Below are 17,859 nucleotides of genomic sequence, written 5' to 3' on the forward strand. Positions count from 1 at the left end.
GATGCAAGGAATATCATGTAAGAAGTAGAATCCTGTCCCGACAAGGTAACATTGTGTGACAGGGCCATGGCATCCCTGCAACAATGTATAAAAAGGAATAAATACTGTGCTTGGTTTTGTTGAAGATCCAGTGAAAACAGCAGGGTGATTTCATGTAAGGACCTGCTTGTCTCATGTGAGAACCAGGGCATTAGAAGACTTTGTATGATTCTGATCGTGTGTAAAATCTCGCAGCCTCTTGCCAAGCGAAAAGATTATGCAGACTGCTGGGAGGGACTTCAGACAATAATTGGGGAGATAATGTACCTACTCTAAATCCAATACGAAGGATGAAGACTGCAGCTGTGTTGATTAATTCTTTTGAGATTTTAATTTGATACAAATTGACTTACATAGAATTCTGACTGGTTTATCTAATGTCTCTGTCTAATCTCTGATTGCTTTAATACAATGCAATCCCGGTCTGTTTCTCTCCGTATCTATTAGAGGGGTTATTACGTGCCCCTTCCATTTCATATCGGTTTAACTATATACATATATAGAAATATAAATATACCGTATATCATTTATTATCTTGAGGGTTTTTTTTGACGAGTCTCAGCATTTTGCTTAATTTTAATGGTTTATTTGCAGTTATAAATATACCAGTTTTTGCCTCTGCTAGGGAAAATGAATTGAGGTACTAACCTATATCTTCTACGGCCTTCAAAATAGATGCCAGGTTTCAGTACTAACAGACACATATACATAATAAATAAAGATGTGTGTATTATGTAACATATGGCTGTATGTATTTATATATCACAATATGTTGGTGCGCATATGTGTATCATTATAAATGTGTACATGTATGTTAATATGTAATAGCATTGGTAAATTGGCACAGCCTTCTGTCTTTTATTTAACCCATTCCGGTCTGTGTCTGCGTGCCCATGATTGGAGCGTTGGAGAGGTGGGGGTATGTGCCCGGTGGTTGCATGTGCAGGATCGGGGAGTTGTTGGATGGCGTGTTGTGCAGTTGGCATACAGTGCTAGCACTCTCTGCCTTTATTACTGTGAAATGACTATGCAGTGCTGGGCTCAGCACTTTTCCCCTCTGAGCTGCAGTACAAACACATAATTGAAGCTATCTGTTTGGAGCGCAGCCAAGCAGGTCGATTACAAGCGATTAGAACAGATAGGCTTGCCTGCAACGGGAGACAGATAAGGAAGGCTCCCTGTACTGAGCTGCTGTGAGCATCCCTGCCCGCAGGATGAAAGGACAAGCGTTCCGGGTATTGGGGTAACTCCTTCACTCCACCATTACTGACACCGTTAAATCCCTATTCTCTGTGGATATCGCTCTGCGGCTCAACAAGAGCCTCTGTTATCTGTGAATATAAGATCTCATCAGCGGAATTACCCTGGTCTCATGCCTTTTTCTCTTTACCTCCTTAACCCTTTAAATGGCACCAGCTGGTATCACACCTGGCTAGCCCCGTCCTTTATTTAAAGGCTCCATATACCCATCTAACTGTGAAAGGGTTAATATGCCCAACTTGTTTTCAGAGGCCTAATTACGGAAAGGAACAGGAATTGCTTTAACGCAGAGAACAAGATGATTCACATTTCCCATCAGCTAATGATTTAGGAGGCTGTTATTACACTGGACGTGTGTAAATGTACGTATAGTATACACAGTGAGTCGAAAGTCGGGAAACACCGTAATGTGAGATTAAGTCCGTCATTACCATCGTGTAATAGATCAATGGGTTTACCAATGGCCCAGGCACTATCCTCAAACTCGCTGTATTAACACAATCTGGGTTATTCACGAACCGGGGAATGGTGAATCTTAGGCCGAATCACCTGCACTGAAATAACAATTTGGCAAATTTTGCCATTTAAGCTATTTTACCTTAGGATTTGCTATTCCTTGCCGAATACCCAACAATTCACTGTTTAGCGAATGTATCACGCAGTTTACAGGAATTTCGGTGGTTCCTGAATTCTGATTGACTCTCTGCAGCAAATAAAATAAACGCCACAGAAATACAGCCATGTACGGGACACAGATCGGTGTAACATTTACTGCAGGAGTCACTAATCCACAAATAATAATAAATGTAAAATCAAATCAGCTCGAGGACTTTCCCCATTGTGTTTTGTTTTCCCTAATTTTTTTTTTTTTCAATCCACTGCAGTTTGCGGTTTAGCATTTTATGTATTTATTTAATCAAATACAACATTTTAGGTACAATCAATGCAAATTTCACACAGTTTGTATTCCCCGCTACTTGTCTGTTCTTAAAGGAACACTGCACACCATATATTAAAAAAGAAGAAGAAATCTTTGTTTAGTAGATATGCCCCATACATGCATTTATTTATACATGTAGTCATTGGGGGTATATCTAAAAAAAAAAAAAGAGAGAGAGAGATTGCACAACCTGCTGTTCTTATGAGTGCAGCTTTTGTGGCCCTCCCCATCCTTCTCAGAAGAGACTGTCACCAATCTGAGCCTTCTCATTGAGAAGATTCAAAATCTCTACGCTTGCGCACACTGCGTCCTCTAAGAACGCTGGTCTGAGGGGAGGTCTGTGAGGAGCAATGGGAGAGAAGGCAGGCGTTGGCACAGGGGATTTCAGAATAGTTATAAAAATGACGATTTCTCATGGGACACACACTGCACGCACATAACGCAAGCTGTAGTAACGCAAGCTGTAGTAACGCAAGCTGTAGTGCGCTATGTGTGTAGTGATCCTTTAATGTACCCACGTCATGGCGGAACTTTACACACCATTATATCTGATCTATGATCTTACATTCCCCTAGCCAGCTGTATGTATAATTACAATTTAATTTGAATGCGTTGATTTGATTTAGGTACCAAAGATTGGACTATCTGCTAGAGATCAAAATACCCATTATGGTGGATGCATGGGGTGAGGGGGGCAGAGTGGGCCTCTGTCCATGCTACTATCATCAACGTACAGATTGCCCCCTATGACACAGACACCCGTCCTGTGATAATGTCCTGCCTTTAATCAATAACACATATATTGGATCAAGTTCTGTACTCGCCCAGACAGTTTCAGTATTAATGACAGTGACAAGAAAATACAATTGGCCTTATCTTTGTCTTTTTCTAAAAAAAAATGGAAAATGTTTTTCCCCCACACCGGTTTCTCATTACACATGCTAGGAATGGACTTCGTATATCTCAAGCCCTAAATCCATTTATCTCGGTACCACCTGGGTACGCAAACACTTTGGGGATTAAACAGGGAATTCTGCAGAATTGATAAGGGAATTTCAAATATCAGCCAGACTGAAGAATTAAAAAAAAAAAAAAAAATTCTCTAAAAAAAAAATTTCTCGTCAATGCTTCAGAATGTCTGGTTATAGCAAAGAAACCACCGAAATTGTATCATAGAAAACAAAAAAAAATATTCCTATTTTCTATTTTTTTTTATTATTGAACTTTATGCCTAACTCAAACAATCTTGAACGCCTTTAATGTCTTTCTCTTGACCATTTCCAGCACTCCATTCTTACTTACCGTGAGCGTCTGAGTTCCTGTTACAGACTGTGTGCTGACTTCGTTGCCCTGTGGTTCTCCATGACTGCGTCCTGCCGTGTACAGGGTCAGTGCGTGCTCTGCTACCGTGGTCTGGCCAGAGTAGTCTGGCGTGGGGAGTGGGTGAGGGGTGGCATATTCTGCTGGCAGCCCATTTTGTGGGGGTGGGGGATACTGTGTAGCAGGGTACGGTTGTGCCATTGCTTCTGGTGGGGCAGAGTTTTCTTGGTTACCCTGGGAAAAAAGCATAAAAACAAGATACATTGTAAATGTAATAATTTTCCACTTGGCTTGGAAAAGTGCCTCTGGCAGTTAAACATACACCACCCCCCAGCCATCAACATTTACAATCACTGTATTGGGTCCCTGCCCCAAAGGAAAGGATGTACAATAATGCATGTCAACTTCATAGAAATGGTCTGCTTGCATTTTCTAGCAGAGCTCGTTAATCTGGCTTCTTCCAATTGATTCAGTTCGTTAAGCATGGAAGTATTATCAGCAAAAAAATAAGAGAGAAAATAATTTATGTCAATTGCCACATGCAGAATTCAATAGAGTAAATGATAACAGACTGTTTGCCCTGGAATTACACAAATTACTATTGGAGACTGATTTGGGATAAGGACTGACAGACGTACTGGTAGACACATACAGGGACCAGGTAGGTAGACAGAGATTCTAAAGGTAGGTGTGTATAAAGATTCTAAAGGTAGGTAGAAGGATACAAGGGTTATACCAATAGATTATAAAATGGGAATGTATCACTTAAATGCAGATAGTGTCGATTTTCCAGACCATGTATCACTTAATGCGGACATTAAGAATGCTACTATATATTGTAAATCATAACATGTGATGTATTTAAGGGGTTAATGTGTTGCTTGATCAGTTCAGACCGTTGTTAATAAATGGTCTGTCGGGGGGGGGGGGGACACACGCACTACAGTTCCTGCAGATTTCAGGAACTGCTGCTCCCACTGCTGCCAGCCATACATACATATCTCCAAAACATAAAAAATATAAAAAGACTACAATATTATTTGAATAGAATTTTGTTAGAATTGTGAGATCCTCCCTTTAACAAGTGTATATATCTCTATATATCCTTTGTATATGTGCCCTTGTATATAAATATGGGTGATTTCTTTCTGTCACTTGGATAGAGGTCTAGCTTTCTATCGATCTATGAAATCTTAATATATATGATATAGGAATATCGAGAGCGGGAGGCGATGAATGTTATATATAAATGTTTTGAATGGTAGGGCTGGCCAGAAAAATGTCTAACCAAAGCACGATGGCCAACACTGGCTTTAATGACCGCTTGTCAAGGTTTTATGAAAAATAATCTGGTGAAATGTAAGTCTGCAGAATCCTTGATTTGGTTTTCCTTAGACTGGCTGTGGATCATGAGAGTTACAATCCATGGCAGCTGGACCACCAGGATTAGCTCATAGCTATTGCTTGATATTATAATATTATTATTAGAGTAAAATTCAGCTGGCGTAAATACTCTGTAGCGCAATTTCACAGAGCTGCAAAGCTGCGCCTGCCACTATGGTATCGTTTTGTAAAAATCGTATTTATTTATTTATGGATTTTCTGCAAGTCCCTTAAAGACTCTGCGCAGGTGTCAGACGAAACATCTGCATCGTAAAACAGGGAATGGGATCAGGTGATTTCAGTCCTGCCGCCCTCCTGGGGTAGAGATAAATGGCTCACATGAATCAAAGAGATACCTTTTAAAAGACTTAATGCAATTAGCCATAGAGTAATGAAGCACTATACCTTTAATAAGCACGGCTAGCAGCCCTGGAATTGAGAGATGCAGTCTTTCATTAGCATTACAGAGCTGCCAAGTAAATGGTTAATTAGGTATCAGCAAAACTGCTTTTCTCTTTTCCCGCAGTCAGGCAGACGAAGGTTTTCTTGTATTTTAGATTTTATTTTCTCTTGGCTTTGAAGGAGGGTTAGCGTGCGCGTGTGTGCGTGTGAGTGTGAGTGTGTGTGTTTGTGTATGTGTGTGTACTGGTCCATACATCAGGCAATGGATTTATAAAACATTTCCAATCATTGATTGCTATAGTGAAGGTGGGCAGATGTTGATTTATCAGCTTACAGGTGCGGTTAAGGTGGAATTTTATTTATGAATTTATTGGGGCGGTGAAGGTGGGTCAGGTTTATTTAATTTTCATTTAATTGGGTGGGTGATCCTGTGTGAGCTGAGGTGGGTCTCAAAGGACTATTCTCACCTCAAAATCATTTTCTAACATCAGAATCCTTTCATCAGCTATAGAAAGGAAATATATATATATTTAAAAATTTGGTATAATAAAAAAATCTCATCCCAACCTCTGGCTATATGCAAGCACCTTGGGTCAGACTTTGTTTGAAAGCAGACCGTTCGTTTCTATGGAGTGAAGGATGGAAGACCATCGAGACGGTTTTCAAACACTGTCCAATTCAAGGTGTGTGTATATGGATGAAGGATACCGTCACATCCTAAACGTAGGGATGAGTTTTTAAATGTTATTAAAAAATGTTTTACATACACTTAATTTTAAAAAAAAGTCTATTTCGTTTCAATACTTTATGAAAGCATTATTGACAGTTATTCTTTAATTAGGATTATAAAGGAGCAACATTGGTATGCAACTTAAACTTTATTTGGGGTTTTCTTGCTAAATATCAAATTCACAAACACATCTAAAAACAAGTTATGGAAAAATAACAGCTGGGAATTAATTTTTTTATGGACTTTATTAAGGCAGAAGAAAACAACGAACATGCATGTAAATATTGGTAATCAATAACCAAGAAGTATAACTATTGAGTAGAAATGTATATCAATAATGTCAATAGGAGGAGAAGGGGTAAAGTGGGAAGAATCATTAGACATCATCGTGATAAGACTTCCAAGGCTTGGGCCTGGGTTACTGTGAGACCAATTCGTGGTTAGAAATTGTATCCAACTCCTATATTTGGGTTATGAAGTCAGCCACTCTTTTTGTGACCTCATTAGCGTTCATTAAATTCACACGCATGCCGTTGTTAAACAGGTATTTTTGGGAATTGAGCGATTTAATGGGAACTGTGCAGAATCAGACTATTGTAGACTTCCTATTACCTTTGTGAAATCTTATGTTTCATTTCTGACCTCTCACTTTTATTTTAGGTAAGCAAAACGTGTATTGGTTGACGTTGGATTTGAGCAATCTCAAGTAAGGTCTCCATCGATGTGGGACACTGTGAAAACTTAAAGGGACACTCTGCTACCCAAATAAATACATTAATTTATATTTAGTAGACATAACCCAATAGAAAAACATCCATGTTCTAGTTATACATTTCTTCCATTGGTGGTATATCTAAAAACCACTTGCAAAAGCTGCAGATCTCATCTGCAGCCTTTGCAAGTCCTTCCCTTCTAACCCCGCCCAGACTTTCTGTGTCTAACCAATCACAGACTGCCCAATGCAGCTCAATGAGACGCAAGACGTCTTTGCAAGGCAGGTGCTCTGGGCAATTGCTGCCTCTTGAGTTTAGCTCCACTGAGCTATACAACCAGGAAGTAAAAGGACTGACTGGCTGTTTGACAGCCGGGGAGGGGAGAAGGGGGTCTAACAAATATTATTTATAAATGTACCATGTGTCTATTGAAATCTGCACTTTTTATAAAATGGAAAAAAAGCTAAAGAACTTTAATTGTATGGAGTGTCTCTTTAATAGACAGTCCTGGCTCATACAGATGGTCGCTGTACCTAAACAAAATTCTCCCAATTGGACAATAACTAAACGATAATAAAATGAACTTTGTTACAGTTATTGCGTGCGTGAATTGAATCACTCAGCTGAGGACCATTTTAGGATACACCCAGTAGGTAATTTAATGAGGACTGGTACAAAACCTAAACATTATCACCAGTGACAAACACATTGTGGTCTGCTTAAACATTCGGGATGTAACGTATCGGGCCAAGTAGAGCATTAAGGTAACTGTACCCAGCATCCTCTGTTATGGGCTGCATCTGACAAAAACAATGTTACTTTCTCTGGAACGCTGTGTACTTCTTGTGAATTTAGAAACGCAAATGAATAAAAATGGGTTCATATTGCCCTTACAAAGCAAATATCCGCTGAGCTCAATGAATATATTGCTACATTCTCGCTGTTCGTTTTTAACGTTATTAGAGAATATCAAAAATGTTTTTTTCCTATACTAAATCAGAGTTCCACAGCCTTTCCTCCCGTCCTGTAGAGTCCTTCAATGACTTATACCAGGTCAGACATTGACCACAAAATTTGAGAAAACTGTCCCTTGAAACCATCCGTTTCTACATCAAAAAAGGGAATAAAAGCCTAAATAAAACTAATACCTTAAAAAAAATAAAAAATTCTCCATTGACAGAGCAGATGCACTTAATCAGAGGCTGTATTCTTAATCATAGGAATAAGAACTCTGACTTAAACACAGAAGGTAATTGCGGGCGGCGTGCAGCTGTGTGCAACACACGTTACGATTCTCATTTTTTATGCTTGCATTAATGGCTATATATTTTTTTTTAATTAGTTACAGCAGTCCTGGCACTTAGTCATTCTTTCATTTTCTAATTTTAATTAAACACTGATTGTTACCTACGAATAAGAGCTTACAATCGTATAAAGAAGACATTTTTTTTAAAGGATGACTTAAAACACCAACAGTGTCAAAGCACTCGTCTTGGGACGCTGAAGTGTAAAAAGCCAGTTTGTGTAATGGAACCAACGGGTCTGTTTTGTAGAATAGACCCCGGTTGCTGCCTACATGCCTTTTTATTGGTGCTTTTCACTGTTACAATCATACCAGTCTATCATTTGATTGCAGTAGCTCAGCCCCAACCTGCAGTCTGTTAAATGGCGATGGGAAGTAAGTGGATTAAAATTGGATGTAGAATTAAAATCACTTTGTTCTGGCCAGAGTTATAGGAAAAGATCAGACGTGAAAATGGAAACCGCTTTGTAATGAAATCCAATTCTGCAGCGGGAAGCGATCTGATTGTGAGCAAGCGAGAAGTCTATCAGCCGTCTGCACTGGCTATTCATATGTAACCTCTATATATCTGCATGACAAGACACAAATGCTATCGCTGCCACTATCTCACTCCGCAGCGTTTCTATATTTCATTTGTAAATAAAAAAAAAATTAAAATGCTGGCACAACACATCGAGGACAGAAAAGCGTGAACAGGCCACAAGCCCCTGCCATCTGCAGAGACATTAACTAAACATCTAACGAAACGAAACAAAACATAGGGCAAGATAGCAATCTAATTAACTCGGAGACAGACTGAGCTCTGAGCTGCCACTAACCTCCAGCAGTTAAAGGGTTTGCAGTTTGAAAACAGGATGCGGGGAACGCACATATCCACAAATTCACCAGGAATCTGCAAGTCCAATATCAGAGTATATCTAATAACGGGGGAATAAAAAGCGCTACATCATAGCCAAAGTGACAGTGAATTCTACCCGATCTGGCAGCCAGCTGAATCCCTGACCCGTGAATATTTTATCCCCGATATCTGGCTCACTGTTTCTACGGGAGAACATGTAGATTTAATTATCGTTAAATTTATCACAGGTAATAGAATCTGCAACACCTCCAAGTATTGCAATTTCACAGAGTTCAAAACTACTTTTATTTATTTTAAATGAAACCGGTTTAATTACATGAGACTGAAAAAAACTTCTATATCAAAATGTCTTTTTTATATTTAATCAGCTTTAAATGCGCTGTTGTGTTAATATAGCGATTATTATCCTCGTGATATTTTTTTGGATAAGAAACTTGATTGAGGGCTAAGATCAGCCAGTAGCCAACAGTTGAGTGAAAAGTGAGGAGTGGGCTTAAAGGGACACTCCACTGCCCAAATACAAAATAAATAAAAATCAATGTTTAGTAGATACATCCCAAAATTAAAGCGTGCACGTATTTAATAATGTATTTTTAAATTGGGGGTATATGTTAAAACCACTTGCAAAACCTGCAGATCTCTTGTCTGTAGCCTTTACAAGCCCTCCCTTCTAACCCTGTCCAGACTTTCTGTGGCTGTCCAATCACAGACTTCCCAATGCAGCTCAATGAGAAGTCTTTGTAAGGCAGGTGGTCTGAGCAATTGCTGCCTCTTGAGCTTTGCTCCACTGAGCTAACCAAACCAGGAAGTAACATAACCAATTATCTGATTGACAGTCCATGGGGTGTAGCCAGGTTAATTTATAAAAGTGTAAATTTCTACTGAAATCTGCACTTTTTGCCAATTGAAAAAATTGGACACAGTCTTCACACGTAAAGTATTTCAGTCAGCTAAAGTGCTTTAGGAGTCTGGAGTGTCCCTTTAAGAACTGGAAGTTAATTAGATACAACTAAAGTAGTCTCTTTTAAACCTTTGTATAGCGCATAAAATATACATATTACTTTCTACACATCTCTTATTGTGGGAGAATGTAACAATGTATATTATATGTTTAGTATGTTTTTTAATTAAAGGACATGCAATTCACACAGACCACTTTATCTCAAAGAAGTGGTGTTGGTGCCGTGGTCCTACACGTTTAACCCTTCAATGTAAAATCCTGTCATTCTGCAGAAACAGCAATGTTTGACTTCAAGGGTTAAACAAGATTGAAGTCTCAGCCCCTGAAAAAGGTACGGTAAAAAATAAAATAAAAATGGTGTCCAGAAAAACATAGTTCATATGACAACATTATAAATGCCACATTCTGCAATATCACCTACAGAGGGCAGTGTTTTTAAAGATCAATTCTGACATTTTGTTTATGACTAAAAAGCCGAAGATTGCTTTTTTTTAATTTTTACTGGTTGGGCAGAATAACGGCCTGTATGCTTCTCTAACTGGCTCAGCCCATCAGAAACACCATCCAGGTTTGAGTTTTAAACAATTCAGCTGCGTCCGCAGATTAAAGATTTAACCCCTGAGGTGCAAAGAAAGTGCGCAATTCAAGACATGTCGCGTTTTAAAAACCCCAAATGAATCCAAAGAATGTAAAAACAAATATGGGCTTAAGCAGTCTTTGAAACTGTTCTTCAGCAGATTTTAAAATATTTTAATTTTATAATAGATTTCAACTTAACTGCCAAGAATCTCATTTATGCAAAGGCATCAAAACACAGCCACACAGCAAACCCCCTCCTTTCGACGGATTTCTGAACCATTAAACAAGTTAAAATGATATAAAATAACAGCAAACCAGACAGCCAATCAGGAAGAGGCTGGCTGCATGCTGGGAAATAAAATGACGTTGCAAAAACAGGTATAACTGGCTCATACGATAAATTTCTAAACTGCCGAACTGTTAATAAATAAATAAAAACCTGTTAACAACATTGACCGCTTTTACGCTCTATTGATTAATTTAAAGGAGTCTTCTTCCTGGTAAACTACTCTAGGGCCGAAGACGACAGACACCGAAAGTATAAATTTTATATCCCGCCTTTGACTTCAGTGATTTTCTAATGCTTTCTACATAGAGGGGTGCAGCGTAAGTTAAATACCAAGTACCAATGCCGTTTATTAAAATCTCACATTCCCAGACGCAGACCTTAAAAAGAAAAAAAAAAAAGCCAATATTGGTTAAAACTGCTAAGATGGCCTTATTTGACAGATAAGGGATTTACTGTAGCACAGCCAATACCTCGAATTGAATCGTAAAGCGGTAGTATCTGTAATGTAATTAGTTAATGGCATGGCTGGAGTTCATTGTGATTTTCTGCTTATCCACAAAAGGTGCTAAATTGTTTTGCCTAGAATCGTTGAGCTCGACTCCAGGAGAGATCCCTGCAATGCTGGCAGGCTACACGTCTCACACAGGGTACCGATGTCTCCTCACACCCTGTTGGCACGAGATGCTATTGCTCCCCATCCCTTGGTTTCCTTTTACACATCAAGACCGCACAGTGCACTCTGCCAAATCCCCCAAAGTCCCTGTGGTCAAATACTGTCACTCTGGAATTTTAAACCCCCAGGTTCCAGCCACGAAAACCACATAATGGAATTTAGCAAAGACAGATACTCGAGTACTGCTGGAGAGATGATGTCATTTGCAGACGTCAGCTGTTTTTATTCCAGCAACGCTGTTAAAAGAAATAAGTAAATGGAATGATGTTGTTTTTTTTTTTGTTTTTTTTTAAATCGACATCGTCAGAGGTTAACTCATAGCGTGCCGTACATATGTCTTTGCTGTTTTTCTTTGTCTCTGTGAGGGTTAATATAGCACTCAGAGAATGAGCATTTTTTAAAATTATAAATCTAAGGATTTCCCGAGCCTGTCGTCTATCACAGAGAATTATCATAAAAGGGTTAACTGATCCTATGATTCAGGAACCCAAAGCAATTACAAGTCATAATCTTTGAGTATTGTATCTAGAACTCAGTGAAGGTGCCTCTTCTTCGATGTCTTTAATAAAATCTTGTTAACTTTTAAATATGTCTGCTGTCTTGCTACATTTTACAAATGTTTGACAGCCCTGTAGTGGCACCCAATCTCCATAATTTTGTGTGATGCATTTCAATTTTACAAGCAGTTGGGTAGTGTTTGGAAGTCAGTTTGGGCAGTGTGTGGAATTTATAAGCTTCCGGTGTGAAATCAATGAATTATGCCTGGGATCACGGAGGAGCTGCTTAGATTAATCAATTTCACTCCAGGAACACATAAATTGTGCATACTGTGGGTGCGCAAGTTTTATTGTTGTGGAGCTCTGTAATGCACTCACACTGTACATTACTGTGAGGTTTATTGTTGTGGAGCTCTGTAATGTACTCACACTGTACGTTACTGTGAGGTTTATTGTTGTGGAGCTCTGTAATGTACTCACACTGTACGTTACTGTGAGGTTTATTGATGTGCAGCTCTGTGATACACTTAGAATTGTTGTGGAGGTTTGCGATGTTCTCATATTCTCATATGTACAGATGGGGCTCCGGTGCAATCCTTTTTTGGGGGCCCTATAGATCAGGGGTGAACATACATTTGACTCTCAACTGTTGTACAGTGATCACAATGCTTCTACCATTTGTCCATCCTTGCAGGCCCGCGTGTATATGTTGTGACGAACCCTGCTGCATAGACCTGTATTGCTGGTTCGTCTGTTTTCATTGGATTCGTGGATTTCCTGTCCGTACGCTGTTGTTCGTACGTTTTCTAAAGTACCGATTAAAACTACCGAACATCGGCCACCCAGGAGAGGAGTGTGCGGCTCATTAACACCTTGACCACAAATTAGAACGTTGTGGTTAACCGCAAACACCTCTCCATTCCATTTCGTACGGGTGGTCGTCGTTCGTATGCCGAACACGAGGCGGCGGCCATTTTGGACACGAGGCGAATCAGCGGTGTTCGGTGCAAAACCCATGGATCTAAAAACGGACTCTTTATCTACCGAACACCGCTGGAGACGGCCGTCTCCCCTTCTATTCCCTTGGAGGCATACGAACACTGTTCCGTTCGGGAGTTTCTTTCATCCGTATGAACTTACCCAGATAGCCGTCCCATGGAGTCATTCGTATACCGAAGGACTTATGAGAGACTTTGACTCCATGGCGATTGGACTGTGTACATCGGACCTGAGCGCTATTCGGTAGGAATATGCCCTCAGATCCAGGCTATCTGGGGATACGTTGCACGAACACTATATATTCGGTACTTCTGATTTTATGTATTTTATTGCATTTTTTGTGTTTGTGTTTAACCCCTTAAGGACACATGACATGTGTGACATGTCATGATTCCCTTTTATTCCAGAAGTTTGGTCCTTAAGGGGTTAAAATGGTGATGGTTCCTATCCTCGGAGTTAATTAGGTTTCTCCCTAATTATCTCCAGGATAGGAAGAGATGTATTATGGGTAAAATGGGAAGGGCTTGTGTTATAGCCACTGTGATTGGCTACTGTTTAATATATTTTACAGTCTTCCACCAGGTCCCCTAGGGGAGTGTCTACCTGGTGGAGACCTGCATAAATACTGGGCAGGTAGCCCCCATTAAACACATTCTGCTTGACCTTCAAAACGGAGCTTTGTCTCGTTTGTGGAGGGATTGACTATTGGGACAGCTCTTTCGTTTATTTCTAGCTGTGGAAGGATTTCGGATGGATTGCTGATCGGGAGTTACCGCATTCGTATGCTCCGTTCGGGAGTTTTATGATCGGTTATGCTGGAATTGCATTTCTGGAGAAAGGGGATTATCGACTAAACGGCGGCTTCACTCTCCAGGCGGTGAGTGTCGTAACAATTGGTGGCAGCGGTGGGATGAATCCCACCGCCCTGAAGGCCAGCTACACACCCCGGATTGGAAATGCAATATGAGGAATTAAGGCGTGCTACCCTTAAAGACATTTTGGAGCGCAGAGGACGATCAGCGAGCAATCTCAAGAAAAGAGAGATTATTGCTATATTGGTAGAGATGGATACAGCACAGGGAAGGGAGATAGCTAATGTGCCTGGCCTGCTGGATTTAACACCCGAGGAGATAGCGTTTAACCGGGCAGTTCAGATAAGGCTGGCACACTTTGGCCCCAACCCTGCAGCGGATATTGTGGTGCAAGTACAAGCCGCAGTAGCAGCACAACAGGCGCTCCAGAGAAGCGGAGCTGCAGCAGCAGAGGTACCCCATAATAACAATGGGAAGAAAAAGGTACCATTTGCTGCTTTTAAAAATTTTATTGAGACTGAAGGAGAGATAGACGGGTTCCTGGCGGACTTTGAACAACAGTGTGCTTTACACCAGGTGCCCGCAGAAGAATGGGTTCCTATCCTCTCTGGGAAATTATCCGGCCGGGCCAGTGAAGCTTTTCGGGCCATCCCAGAGGAGGAACTCACTAGCTACCGGGCAGTAAAAGATGCCCTTTTGACCCGGTACGCTGTTACCCCTGAGGCGTACCGGAGGCGATTCCGAGACAATAATAAACAGGCTGGTGATTCCTATGTGGAATGGGCATGCCGGGTACACCGCACGGCAGCCCACTGGATGACAGGGTGTCGAGCGGTAACTGGGGAAGAGGTGCTGCAAGTGTTCCTGCTAGAACACTGCTTTGACAAATTACCTGCAGGGGTTCGAGAGTGGGTCAGGGACCGTAAACCCGCTACCTTCCATGAAGCTGCTCGTCTGGCTGACGAATACACTGATGCCCGTAAGCTCGATCAGACAGCAGCCAAGGTCCCTGCCCGAGTGGAATACAAACCGGCAGCACCTCCAACCACCAACCTATATCACCCCCCAGCACAACGTACCCCCGCTATGCCGCCAGCAACCAACCATGGGCAGTCAGCCCGATTCAACAAACGGGGTTACTCCAACCAGGTCCAGTGCTATGGATGCAAGCAGATGGGACATAAAAGACCAGAATGCCCTTTAAACCATGCCAACCAAGCACCGTCCTGGAGAAACCCAGCCGGCGGAGCCCAGCAGCCACCTCAGCCGTCTGCTCACTGCCTTGAGCAGGAGGAGTTTTGGGGTTTCCTTCACGAAGCAGACCCAGTTCAAGCAGCTCAGCAGGACAACCGCCAACACCACAGGCAGACCGTTAAGTTGAATGGGAAAGAGGTCACTGGTCTAAGAGACACCGGAGCTACTATGACCTTGCTCCAAAAGAACCTGGTTTCGGAACACCAACACACCGGGAATACTGTGGCAGTAAGGGTGGCAGGAGGCGCCGTGTTCCGCCTGCCTGTTGCCCGGGTTCATTTGGACTGGGGAGTGGGAGCTGGACATGTGAATGTGGGGGTTATGAAGGACTTGCCTGCCGATGTTTTGCTGGGAAATGATTTGGCCCCTCTGATTTCTGCCTATGCTACTATGGGACCGGGCGAAGCCAATCCAGTGACTACCCGTGCTCAGACCCGTGCTGCTGGAACCGGCCCACCTGCTGCTGAGACCCAGGTAAGAACCGATTCCCCGACTGACACCCCAGGGCAGACGTTAGCTAGTTGGGATTCCCCAGAGGAGTTCGGGAGGGAAACCCAGACAGACCCATCTCTCCAGAGGTATAGGGGCAGAGCAGACACTGGAGAAGAAGGAGCAGAGGGGGAGCGGTATGAGTGGGTGGGGGACAGGTTATATCGGATCCCTAAGCCATCCCAGAAAAGTGTTGCCCCTCCGCCAAATCGACAGCTGGTAGTGCCCGCGAAATACCGGCGGGAGATTCTGCGGATAGGGCATGATGTCCCGCTAGCCGGACATCTAGGGTCCCGCCGCACAGGCCATAGGATTATGCAGAATTTTTTTTGGCCAGGAATTAACCAGGCTGTGCGGATATATTGTAGCACGTGTGACACTTGTCAACGGGTAGGGAAGCGGGGGGACCACCCAAAAGGTAGGCTTATGTCGATGCCTATTATTGGGGAGCCCTTTGCCCGCATAGCCGTTGATATTGTGGGTCCACTGGCCAGGCTAGTCCATCTGGTAAGAAATACATTCTCACCGTGGTGGACTATGCCACTCGCTATCCAGAGGCAGTAGCGCTGTCTAATATAGAGGCAGAGACAGTTGCTGATGCCCTGGTTAGGATTTTTACCAGGGTCGGGTTCCCTCAAGAGATTCTCTCGGACCAGGGAACCCAATTTACCGCTGTGCTCACCCAGCAGCTGTGGAGGGTATGCGGCATTAAACCGATACTTAGTTCCCCATACCATCCACAGACTAACGGTCTCTGCGAGCGATTTAATGGCACCCTCAAACAGATGCTGAGGACCTTTTCTGACACTTGCCGGGACTGGGAGCGATTCCTGCCTCATCTGTTGTTTGCCTACAGAGAGGTGCCCCAGGAATCTACTGGGTTCTCCCCCTTTGAGCTGCTTTATGGGAGAAGGGTCCGCGGACCTCTAGATCTCATTAGAGGCCACTGGGAGGGGGAGACAGAGCAGGAAGGTACCCCCATAGTGCCATATGTTCTGGAACTTCGGGACCGCATGGAGAAACTGTCTCTGATGGTAAGAGAGAACCTCCAGGTGGCCCAGGGGAGACAGAAGGAATGGTACGATCGGGGTGCCCGACAGCGAGTATTCCAGGTTGGGCAGAAGGTACTAGTGCTCAAACCTGTGAAGGCGAACAAGATGCAAGCATCTTGGCAGGGCCCGTATAAAGTATTAGCTCAGGTGTGTGATACTACTTACCTTATAGCCAGCTGTTCAGATGACAGGATCCAGCGATCCTTTCATGTGAACATGCTAAAGGAGTATCAGGAACGACCTGAGGATGTAGCTGCAGTATGTGCCCCCGCTGCAGACGATACCGAAAGCTTACCCTTACCCGACCTATTAGCCAGAGGTGCCCAGACGGATCTGACTGATCTCGTACAGCTAGGGGACAGGTTAAGCCCCGCAGAGAAGGAACAGGCGAAACAGCTTCTGTGGGAGAAGCAGGCGACGTTCTCCCAAGAACCCGGCTACACTACCCTAGCTGTACATAAGGTGGAGACCCCTGGACAGAACCCCTTAAGACAGCCCCCTTACCGTATCCCTGAAGCAGTCCGAGAAGGAATGCGGAAGGAGATAGAGGAGATGACCCAGCTTGGGGTCATCGAGCACTCCGATAGCCCTTGGGCCTCCCCAGTAGTCCTGGTGCCTAAGAAAGATGGGACCACCCGGTTCTGTGTGGACTACAGGAGGCTCAACGAGCGGACCACCACTGACGCCTACCCGATGCCACGGGTAGACGAATTATTAGACCGCATTGCCAGGGGACGCTATCTGACCACCATAGACCTGTGTAAGGGCTACTGGCAGATTCTCCTGGCCAAGGACGCTATCCCCAAGTCGGCCTTCGTCACCCCCTTTGGCTTATACCAATTTAAGGTTATGCCATTTGAGATGAAGAATGCCCCAGCTACCTTCCAACGGATGGTGGACAGGCTCCTTGATGGCTTCCAGGAATTTGCTTGTGCATACCTGGATGATATTGCGATCTACAGTGAGTCCTGGGAGGAACACCTGGTGCACATAGGGGTAGTACTGGATAAAATTCGGGCCGCTGGCCTGACGTTGAAGCCAGAAAAGTGTCATCTAGGCATGGCTGAGGTACAATACTTGGGTCACAGGGTGGGGTGTGGGAGCCAGAGACCAGAGCCGGCCAAGATAGAGGCAGTAGCGAACTGGCCCACACCTATCACTAAGACCCAGGTATTGGCCTTCCTAGGGACAGCAGGGTATTACAGACGCTTTGTCCCCGACTATAGCTCTATAGCTAAACCCCTGACAGACCTGACTAAGAAGAACCTCCCTAAGCAGGTCCTGTGGTCTCCAGCTTGTGAAGCT

General features: G+C 43.0%; 1 protein-coding gene across 4 annotated transcripts in view; it reads right to left on the reverse strand.

The window, feature by feature from the left end:
• Nucleotides 1-17,859, reverse strand: part of RBFOX3 (RNA binding fox-1 homolog 3) — a 655,525-nt gene that overhangs the window by 31,712 nt on the left and 605,954 nt on the right. For all 4 annotated transcript variants that reach the window (XM_063456256.1, XM_063456257.1, XM_063456258.1 and 1 more), the window contains one exon: nt 3,542-3,793. In XM_063456256.1, the coding sequence (XP_063312326.1) occupies nt 3,542-3,793 (252 nt within the window). The remainder of the gene's footprint in view (nt 1-3,541; nt 3,794-17,859) is intronic.

Source organism: Pelobates fuscus, chromosome 5 (assembly GCF_036172605.1).
Source record: "Pelobates fuscus isolate aPelFus1 chromosome 5, aPelFus1.pri, whole genome shotgun sequence".
NCBI lineage: Eukaryota > Metazoa > Chordata > Amphibia > Anura > Pelobatidae > Pelobates > Pelobates fuscus.